Source organism: Eulemur rufifrons, chromosome 16 (assembly GCF_041146395.1).
Source record: "Eulemur rufifrons isolate Redbay chromosome 16, OSU_ERuf_1, whole genome shotgun sequence".
Taxonomy (NCBI): Eukaryota; Metazoa; Chordata; class Mammalia; order Primates; family Lemuridae; genus Eulemur; species Eulemur rufifrons.
This window is the reverse complement of record NC_090998.1, coordinates 7,371,973-7,382,597: the sequence shown is the minus strand read 5'-3', so window position 1 is coordinate 7,382,597 and position 10,625 is coordinate 7,371,973. Positions and strand designations below refer to the sequence as shown.

At 49.1% G+C, this 10,625-nt stretch overlaps 1 protein-coding gene across 3 annotated transcripts; it reads right to left on the bottom strand.

Annotated features, from left to right (window-relative positions):
• Nucleotides 1-747: 747 nt before the first annotated feature.
• C1S (complement C1s) lies at nt 748-9,911 on the bottom strand. Of its 3 annotated transcripts, XM_069491317.1 has the most exons (12): nt 9,748-9,911; nt 8,731-8,896; nt 8,276-8,483; nt 7,893-8,070; nt 6,916-7,041; nt 6,245-6,441; nt 5,873-6,026; nt 5,385-5,500; nt 4,898-4,976; nt 4,245-4,373; nt 3,172-3,246; nt 748-1,921 (listed from the first exon to the last, which is right to left on the bottom strand). In XM_069491317.1, exons 2-12 carry the CDS (start codon nt 8,751-8,753, stop codon nt 1,125-1,127), a joined length of 2,082 nt encoding a protein of 693 aa, XP_069347418.1. In that variant the 5' UTR covers nt 8,754-8,896; nt 9,748-9,911; the 3' UTR covers nt 748-1,124. The 3 variants fall into 3 exon arrangements, with proteins under 3 accessions (XP_069347418.1, XP_069347420.1, XP_069347419.1); XM_069491319.1 differs by lacking the exon at nt 8,276-8,483 and having other exon boundaries at nt 9,748-9,910; XM_069491318.1 differs by lacking the exons at nt 8,731-8,896; nt 9,748-9,911 and adding an exon at nt 9,340-9,362.
• Nucleotides 9,912-10,625: the final 714 nt, after the last annotated feature.

Sequence of the window (10,625 nt, the reverse complement as noted above, 5' to 3'; positions counted from 1 at the left end):
TTTTTTTACGAAGTCATAATATTGCATTATATTACACAAATGAGTAAAGGGAAATTAATTTTCAGGTGACATATGAAAACCATTTATACTTTTTTTTTTTTTTTTTTTTGAGACAGAGTCTCGCTTTGTTGCCCGGGCTAGAGTGAGTGCCATGGCGTCAGCCTAGCTCACAGCAACCTCAAACTCCTGGGCTTAAGCGATCCTACCGCCTCAGCCTCCCGAGTAGCTGGGACTACAGGCATGCGCCACCATGCCCGGCTAATTTTTTCTATATATATTTTAGTTGGCCAGATAATTTCTTTCTATTTTTTTTAGTAGAGACGGGATCTCACTCTTGCTCAGGCTGGTCTCGAACTCCTGACCTTGAGCGATCCACCCGCCTCGGCCTCCCAGAGTGCTAGGATTACAGGCGTGAGCCACCGCGCCCGGCCTAAACCATTTATACTTAAAGAAGATCTTAAGTATACAATGCTAACTGCTGTACATGGACTTCTGAATGAGATTCATGTATGTTTAATGAGTTTCAAAAGCAGAATATGGTGTCTTGCGCTGGTGATGTTCACGCTAATCCACAGTACTCAGTAAATCTCAGTTGGAAGAGAGGAGAGAAGCTGAATTCCCTATTTTCATGACAATTAAATATTAGTTACTAGAGGCCTGAGTTCAGTGACATAACAGCCGAACTCAGTCACCTCGTCCCACTGTGGTTCTGAGATCTCGACGTGGAATAAGGTAAGTCAGCCAGAATTGGATTATAAACATGCTTTATTCTAAGTAGACAATGGATACCAAAAATGATAAAGTAAATGGAATTGCAAACAGGTAAAGAGGAAACAAAAAATTAAGGTGTCCCTGTGGAATAGTTCAAAATAGGAGTGCCCCTCCCATATATCTACAGTAGGTATTCAGGGGAGAGGACCTCACAGATTCAAACCACAGCTAAAGGACCAACACAGTTCTGTGATCAAACTCTACCTCCAGCCAGGTATTGTGACAATCAAGTTCTATTTAAATCATACTCCCATGTCTTCTCTCAGTTATAATGAAATAATAGAACTATTGAGAGGAACTGAGAGCAATGGATCGGTCGTGCCCCGTGGGGAGGCTGGTGGCATGTGTATGGCTTAGTCCTTACCGGGGCTATTTTCCTGCATAGTCTTCATTATCCAGTCAACGTAGTTCTTTACCCGTGTGTAGAGCCCATAGGTCCCACACTCGGGTCCCCAGGACACCAGGCCAGCTACATAGAATTTGGGATTCTTTTCACTGGGGTCCTGTAGAACAAAGGCCCCACCACTGTCCCCTTTACAGCTATCAACACCCTTCTCTCCTCCAGCACAGATCATGTTTTCAGTGAAAATGTAGGACTCTACATCCACATTGGATTTTTTCTTTTTCACTTGTTGGCAATTTGATAAAGGAACTATAGGTAACTTTGCCCCTTTGAGGTGGATAGCACGATCTCTTTTCTCCGTTCGGCCCCAACCTGAGATCATCCCCAGGTCTCCGATTGAAGGGTTGTATTCGGAGGAGGTGCCCGGTAGGCAGATGGGGGAGACAGTGGGTCCCATTTTCACCGGGTCTTTCAGCTGCACCAGTGCAATGTCATTATCAAAATTCTTCCGTTTGTCTGTGTCATCCATCACCTCCCAGCCCGGATGAATAAACACACGTTCAGCAACGAGCATCTGCGCGGCGTCCAGACGTGAGGTCTGCACCAAGGTGGACCCGGCGTACATGAGCGGCTGCTGGTTTCCCTCCACGACGTGGGCAGCCGTCAGCACCCAGTGCTCACCAATAAGAGCCCCACCAGCCCACGGGTTCTTAAAGAAGACTTGCCAGGGGAAACTTTGAATCTTCGCGTCAGATCCGCCAAAGATCCTCTGTTTTTCTTCAAAGGGCTCACTGGGGACTCCACAGACTAGGAAGGAATAAGAGAGAGGTAGGGAAGGAGCAGGAAAGACGCCGTTCTCCTGCAAATCCTGTAGTATGGGCTGCAGAGGTCTCTAGTATGACATGGTCAACCCTATTTGGCTGACCTTCTCAATACCTGACTTGTCCTGGCCTTACCTAAACTTCCCACTTTGCCAATGCCACAAGCGGGTGGGCGCATGGGCGAGGTTGGTTGAATGGAGGCCGTGTGCGCAGGACTTGTCCAAATGCACTAGCGCCTCACACTCAGGCTCTCTGGAGGCACATCTCACCCCAGGCTCAGCATATGAGGCCAAGGCCCCAACCGGGAGCCAGTGCTGGGAAACTCTGTCCTCTCTACCTCCTTCTGATGCCCAGACCAAACCTTTGTCGCCTTCTTCACTGGAGTGCTGATTGCCTCTGCGTCCCTCCTGGTAACCCACAGGTCAGCCTGGGAAGTGAAGAGAGGGCGCGGTGCCCTGCTTTGGTCTTGGCCTCTCACTCCCCATTGCCTGGTTCCAGGTGTGATGGCTTTGCCATTCCCCATATAACTGGATTTTAGACAAAGCCACTTACCCAAATCCCTCATCGGACAGCGTGGATGGACCCGAGTTGATCAAAGCCCACCCCTGCTACTTGCTAACTCCAGGGCTTGCACTCAATCCACTCATCTCTCAAATGAGACCAGGAACACCTTCCTCACAGGGCTGTTACAAGGACGTGAATGAGACACTAAATGCAACCAATCAGCCCAGTCCCTGGCTCCTGATAATGCTGTTACTCCCAGGATGACTATTAATATCCTGGCTTTGCCCCGGCCTTCTACTCAACTCTTAGCTTCCTGCACGCCCCATTTGTTGTGTCCTCTGTATCTTGTTGCCATGTAAACTTTTCATCTAATATCTAGGTGATTTACCTAGTCTTGTTTCCGAGTATTGATTCCTCACTCTCAACTTTCAGGCCCTGGTCTTAGCAATTCTACGTCCCTTCACCACCGCGCTACCAGACCTAACTGGCCCTGACTCTGCCACCAACTGGCTTTTCTGTTTGCTCCCAGCCAGCCTGACTCAGTGTGGCTGAAGGACTTCCCCAGGGCCCGGCCGGCCCCCGCCCAGCGTTGCTGCCTCCTCACTGAGCTGCACTGCGGTAGGCCTGGACCCTTAAATTCTTTCCCAAGAGGATTACGGCTGCTTTCAGAAGGTGACACCCACTCGCCTGCACCTGCGGCTATGTCTCCACCTCAGCCCCAGCCCTGATTACCTGGAACACATTTCGGCAGCTCCGCGCCCAGCACCTCGTTCACCCAGCTCCCATTACCGGCACAGCGATACTCTCCTGGAATAGCACGGAGAACACAGGTCACACGCGCCACCACATCTTGTCTCCTCCATCCCTCCTTTCATTCAGAGCCTCAGTTCCTCCGGGATGTGAGTAAGGGATCGGATCAAATCAGCTAGAAAAAACTCTTGAGATCATCCCCCAAACAATCCCTCAGGCCTCTAGCCTGCCAGGAGAGGGGAAGGAAAAGTCTCAAAAGCAGAAGGAAGAAGGGTTATGGTAGAGATTGGCAAAATGCTTCAAGTGGGAAAAGAAAACAAAAATCAAATAAAACAAAATCAAATCAAAGGCCAGGCATGGTGGCTCATGCCTGTAATCCCAGCACTCTGAGAGGCCAAGACAGGAGAATCGCTTGTGATCAGAAGTTCACACCAGCCTGAGCAAGAGCAAGACCCCATCTCTACAAAAAATAGAAAAATTAGCCAGGTGTGGTGGTGCACCTGTAGTCCCAGCTACTCGGGAGGCTGAGGCAGGAGGATCACTTGAGCCCAGGAGTTTGAGGTTGCTGTGAGCCATAAAGACGCCACTGTACTCTAGCCCGGGCAACAGAGCGAGATTCAAAAAAAAAAAAAAAAAAACTGAATCAAATAAAAAGTGATGTAGTGAGATGTATTGTGTCTAATCCAGCCCTTCATCTAGCACAACCAAGGCTCTATATCAAGAACGCCAGCATGGTGACTTGAAGCTGGAAGCATTGCTCCTCTGGGTTTTACATGAACTAACTGGCCAGAGAATGGATAACCATATGAAATGGATGCTGTAGGGGAATACCTGCTGCAGCTGTGAAGTCTATGACTCCCTAGGAATGATCCTAGAGACGGTGCATCCTGTTCCCTATGAAAACTGTATCCTTAGACCACGCCAGGGAATGAACAATGTCTGTCCTATCTCCCTCATTTCTCTACAAATTCTCTCTGACCCAGAAAGACTCTGCAATTCGCCATCCAACACCTTCTCACTCTTTCTCTCTCCTTTTTCTAGTAGAAGAAACATACCACTGCCTTCATTTTCCATGTAGTAATGCGGCTCCTCACAAGTGTAGCGAGTGACAGAACCAAACAAAGTGCTTTCTGGATCTTCGGCTTTACCATGCTGAATGGGTTCAGGGATGCCACAGTCCACAGCTACAAGAGGAAGGCAGGAGATTGATGGTCAGGACAGCCACTTCCTCCCAGGAAGAGTCACGGGGCCAGTTCCAATGTCACTCCTTCCCCACTCCGTACCCATAAGCACACCTGGGATGACTCTCCCCACACCAGCCTCCCTCTGGCCATCCTTCCCAACTGGCGGCACTCAACTCCCTCGCCACTGAGACTTGCCAACCCAGATGGCCTCTTGAAAGCTTCAAGAAGGAACTTGGTTCTCAGTGGTCGGTGGAGGGCCCCATGGAAGCCAGGAATGCCCCCACAGGGGGCTGTGAGCTCTACCAACCCCACAGTGCCTTTCTTGGGAAGAAACCTGCCTGTCTAGCTGGCCTGGGACCAGATCAGGGCTGGGACTAGAAAAGCCTCCACGACTGGCTTCCCTTCAAAAACCAAGCCACTCTCTCACAAGCCTAAGAGGAAACCATGCGTTTGAATTTAGATGTGCTGCTCTTTCAATTCCCTTTGAGAGGGGAAAAAAAGTTCCCCTTTGAGGAGATACGTACGTTGACACTTCAGTTCAAAATTACTCCACTTTCCATTGCTTTGACAAGTAGAATAGAAAGACGTTGAGCCAGCATTTCCCTGGAGAGTAATAGACATCACTATTAATTTATAAAGAGAGATGTGGAAAAGCAAAATCAAAAATAGAATTGATCTCTGGCCTCGGATCCACGAGGAGTCCTCATCACAAGAAGCCTGCAGGTATCTTAGCAGAACAACCCAAAGGACCCAGGAGACGGGGCTGAAAGACAGCTTTGCCCCAGGGTGTCAGTCAGCTCCCACCCCCAGGAAGACTGAGGAGAGAGACAATGCCAAGCTAGCCAAGGGGCTCCAGAGCTCACAAGGAAGAACTAAAGATTTTAAGCTATTCTGCCTATGGAAAGATATGATCCTTTGACCAAACAAGTACATTAGGCAAATGACTCAGCAGTTTCAGTGTGCTCACCCTGACCTGGGGCGGGATGGGGAGAAGCCCAGACGGTACTTTACCTCCACAACTTCAAACCCTTCCAGGCAGCTTATCTTCACCACATCTTTAAATACGTATTTTGCCTTCTCAGGCTCCCAAACAGAATTGGCAGTGTCTTCCTTAGGACAGGGGATTGCTTGGGAACAACACAAATTGGGACAGAAAAAATTTTTACTAAATAGTTGGAGACTCTCTATTCAATTTACATCATTTTCACGCTTTCCAAAATCATCCAGTTGTCCTCAGTCCTGATGCTTAACATTCCAATATGGCAGATGTCTACGGTAACATGGCATTACTAACTAACCCCAAGCTGTCTGCACTTGCAGGTCCAGTTGAGGGATTACTAGAGCTAGAGGGATTTCTAGAAACCATTGACAGGTTTAGATTTTCCTGAGGAAGTGAAGTATCTCAGGATTCTATCCAAATAACAATCTACCTGCTTTGATTCTACATCGTCCAGGGACTTTGGTATCCCCAACCAAAGAGCCACTTCTAGGTTACTCACGTTCTCCATGGTAACGAAGTTTCCATCCTTTTCCTTGCCCTGTTAGGTCGGTTTGGAATATGATAACCAGAGCATTACTCCCGGTTTCAATATTTAGTGGCCCAGGGAATCCATCACCACAGTAAGGACCATATTGCCGATCTCCTGCAATAAACTGAAAGGAAACAAAATGATGAAATGAGAAGAGAGAAAGAACTAAAGAGAAGAAGTAAAATAGGGGGAGGGGGTAAAAAGAAGGGAGGTACTAAATGTAACATAAAATAAGGAGAAGGAAAAAAAGGAAATGGGGGCAGGAGAAAAGACAATTTTGTCTTCAAGGAGAACTCTCTCCGTGTGAGTTGGGGGTGGGGGAATTAACCAACCATCACGCACAACTAAACTGTCAGGGCAGTTTCCATCTGAACCGGCTGGTTCCACGTCAAAATCTCTCTGCACAGTCACCACTATTTGGAACCCCTGCTCCAGCAGGACCTGGTATTCACACCGTGAGTTCTCTGGGTATTGATTGGGATAATTGGGACTTGCAATCTCCCCAATGAGTGCAGTGAATACGTCGCCACTACAATTGACTGAGGGAGAAAAAGAGAAAGAAGAATGAAATGTGGAGTGAAGCAAAGGAGCTCCTGCCCTGTTCTAGGATTCCTTCTCCCATGCGCTGACAGTCCTCCGTCCAGACTAGCCTGAGCTCTGCACCTTGACCAGCGCCCTCGCGGGGCAGTTACACACCCACCCATACCGGGAGGAATGGACAGCGCCCATTAGGCTTCCCCTCCGTGCTTATGCCGGAGGGAGCCCATTGTGGTTATGAACGGCCCCCGGTAGACTCTTCCAGGCATCTCTCTCTCTTCTCCGCTTAGCTAACTCCACCCTGTGGTCCTCTCTTCCTCCCGTCTGTGGCTCCCCCTCAGCTTACAAGTAACTAAGAGTAGACACCAAAAGAAGGCTGGGCCTAGTCAAAACTGGAAAGGCGGACAAAGCTTTTTCTGCAGCTTCAAGCCATTCCAAATCCCAGGAAGCACACAGGCTCTCGACGGCACGCTCACCTCCACAATTCCTCATGTCGTCATGGAGGAAGTATTCCGGAGGGCAGGAGCAGAAGTAACCACCAATGAAGTTGTTACAGAAGTGGCTACAAGGAGCATCGACAAAATCTGTGCACTCATTTACATCTACAAAGAGGAGAGAGAGACTGAGGTCAAGAACAAACACTGAGAAGGGAGAACGAAGTTAAACCCAAAACTGCAAGGGGAAGAAAAAGTAGGAAAGGCCCATTGCCTGAAGACCCTCAAGGAACCACATTCCAGGATGAGATTATCCCACATTCCTCTCCTGAAATACGGTGCCAGAGTTGAGCCCTACCATTGCACAGCCATAAGGGAGCTCTTAACGCCAGAGACCCTTGACTGTGCTCACGTACGAGATTGTCAGCTCCCGAGACAACACTCTGCAGGCCCAGCGTTGTGACAGTGTCTTCCGCAGGGAGGAATAATTAGTGCAGTCATTGCTTTACAAGATGTCAGTACTTCTGCCAAATCTAAACAATGGTTTGCCTTTGTGTTCTAACTTCATTCTAACCTGGATATAGATGTAGAAGCACCCAGAATTTGAAGGTTCGAATGCCACATGGGGAATGGGTTGGAATACCACACCTTACTTGTGTGATTCTTGGCAAGTTATTAACTTTCCTAGTCTTCACTTTCCTTATCTTTATATAAAGATAATAATACCTACCTTGAAGAGTTGAAGTGAAGACTATATTAAAATAAGTAAAATCCCCAATATAGTACCCAGTTCATAGTGGTTCTCAATAGCCTACTGTTTATTATCTACTATCGTCATGCATATCATCGTAGCCACTAAGATATGATCATGTGTTTGAATTCCACAATGGGACCCAGCGCAAGGCAACACTTTGTAAGAATTATGAACAGAATTCTCATTTAATGTGTTGCTCGGTGCTCTTCCCGCTTCTAGTCTTTGAGCTAAGTCAGTAAGGCACACGCAGAAGGGCGAGCCTTACCTATGGCAGCGTAGTATGCAGCAAACCCAGTAAAACGCTCTTCATTGGAGAAGTCTGACTTAAAGATCACCTGGAGTTTATTGTATGGGACTTGGAACTCTTCCACAATTGGGGAGTTGGGATTCTTGCTGGTCCTTTTTCCACAGAGTCTCCCTTCTTCAATGCCTCCTGACATTATCTAAGAGAAGAGTCAAAATGAAGCTAGAAGGGGGTAATATTTTGGTATGGAGGGGACAGAAAAGGGGACAGAAAGAGTAGAACGCTTACCCCCTTAGGACTACCTGACACCAGTCCCGGGTGTGCCTGTGCCACTCCCTCCCACGTCCTTACTCCACCGCCCGGCCCCGGTCTCCCACCTCTGTTCCTCGTGTGCTCATACTTACCTGCACCGAGTCGTATGCGCAGTTCTCTGACAGCTCCATGTCCACGTGGGTGAAGTAGAGGTGAATCCCGTACCCTTCTGGAACTTCTATGTTCCAAGATTTCTCTACCTCGTTGGGGTATGCCTGAGGATAGTTAGGGGACAGGATCTCCCCGTACATGGTAGGCTCAGCACAAACTGACACCAAAAGGGAAAACAGGACAACGCACCTGAAAAAAGGCAGAGAGAGGTGGGTGACCCAGGTACCAGAAGCCTAGGGCAGAGCTCTCGCCTTTGTCACAGGTGCAAGGAAGGGGAAAGGAGCAGGGTGGTCAACAGGCCATGGAGGAGAATCTCAAGTTGGAGTAATGAAAAGGCTTAGGTCAAACCAAAACCCAGGCTTAGATAGGAGCCCTTTTCTGGAGAAGATGAAGGGAATGGAGTCCACATACATCTCCGGAGACCCCAACCACTTACCACATCTCTAGTGATGTGTCCATCCTGGTGAGCTGCCCGCCTCTTGGTGCCAGCCCTCTGCACCTCTGGACTTTGGAGCTGAAGGGGTGGCAGGCCTGGATGTACTTATGTGACAAACACAGGCACCTGCTTTGGTGGCGAGGGGTCACCTGCGGTTCAGTGTCACCTTCATGAGAATAACATAGAGGTTAAGCAGAGCCATGTCACTAATCATCACCACAGGGCACCAGGCCCCTCACACCCTCCCTGGTCTGACTGCAGCTAATTTTCAAGACTAGAACTAAATCCTATCCTTGTCCCATTGCTTCTCTGGACCTTGCCCCAGTTCTCCTCTGCTCTCCTCCTCCACCCCCACCCCCGTTCTATCCGCCTCTCTCCTGCCCTCACAGAACAACGTCCCCATTTCCACCCTGGTTTTCAGGGTCTCTGCACATCATGACCGTCCATCTGGGACAGTCCTCCCTCCCCTTCCACACCCCTTATGGCTTCGAACCTGCTCCTTTTGCTGTGCTTTTACTGCATGTAATCTCTGCTGATGCTCCCAACGACCACTGATGGAGGCGTGAGCTTCTGTCACTAGGCGAAGGCAGGGACCGTGGGACAAGTGACCAGAGAAGGGGGGTGCTGCCCATTGAGGCAGGCTTGCGTGGGGAAGGAGAAAAGGGGCAGCCAAGTGACAAGGAGCATGACAGGAAAGGAGGTGGGAAAGGTCCTGCATGAGTTTTCCAGGGTTTCTTTGGGTTTTTTCCCCCCTTTTACTAAAAAGACAAGCTATCTTCTCACAGTTCCTAGAAAAATCATGCCAAAATTGTTTCTAACCCTGGAAACTGGTTGGTAGGAGGGTGAAGTGGGGATAGACGGGGCGAGCCTAAGAGAAAGACGCTGTCTATCTATATTCAGCCGTTTTTGATTCTGCCCTTTTCGGAGCTCCAGCTTTGCCCAGACCCCCCTGCGTGAGGTTTTCTGCCTTTCTCTTCTCCTCCATCAAAGCTCTGCTCTTTGTTTTTAAGGTTTTACCTTCAGAAGCTGATGGGAGCAAGCGGGCCAGTCCTCTCGCTCCTGCCAGTGGGCATGCTGGGTGACCCCGCCGGCTCCCAGCGACGGCAGCACGGGGCCTGGATGCTCCCTCTGCAGGAACCTCCCGCTGGCCTCCCCGGCCCGGTTCTGTTCATGCAATTCCCTACCCGAGTGTGCATGTCCGAAATTCTCTGATCTAAACAGAGGGGGCTGGGAGACTGTGACATGGGGAAAGGGTAGCTCAGCCTTGATCTTGGAGCTCCCTCTGCTTTTGAAACAAGGACAGTGTCCTCCTCCCCTGGCGTGACATTCCTCTAGCCAGGGCTGCAGAGGAGAAAGGAGGAATGGGGAATTTCACCGATTGCCTAATGCTCTTTTTCAGCCAAAGGGTGTGTTTCAGAGTTTTCGGGGAAGTCAGGTGATTTGTGGGAAAAGGAGGGGATTGATACTAAAGGGGAAAGCCAAACCCAGAAGGTCCAAGCCTCCAGTTGTGTATGAATCATGAATTAAAGGAGCGTAATTATCAGAAATGCAAGTCATCTCTGCTTTAAGGCATATTTAATGGTTGGATAATGACTTACATCTAGACCCAAGCTGGTATGGGGTGATGCTTTTTCCTCTTCCTAAAATCCCTTCCACATCTCCAAACATCTAAATACTACCCACTGGGCCAGGTGCGGTGGCTCACACCTGTAATCTCACCACTTTGGAAGGCCAAGGTGGGAAGATCACTAGAGACGGGAGTTAGAAACCAGCCTGGACAACATAGTGAGATCCCATCTCTGCAAAAAACAATAAATTATCCAGGCCTGGTGGTGCACACCTGTAGTCCCAGCTACTCAAGAGGCTGAGGCAGGAGGATCAATTGAGCCCAGGAG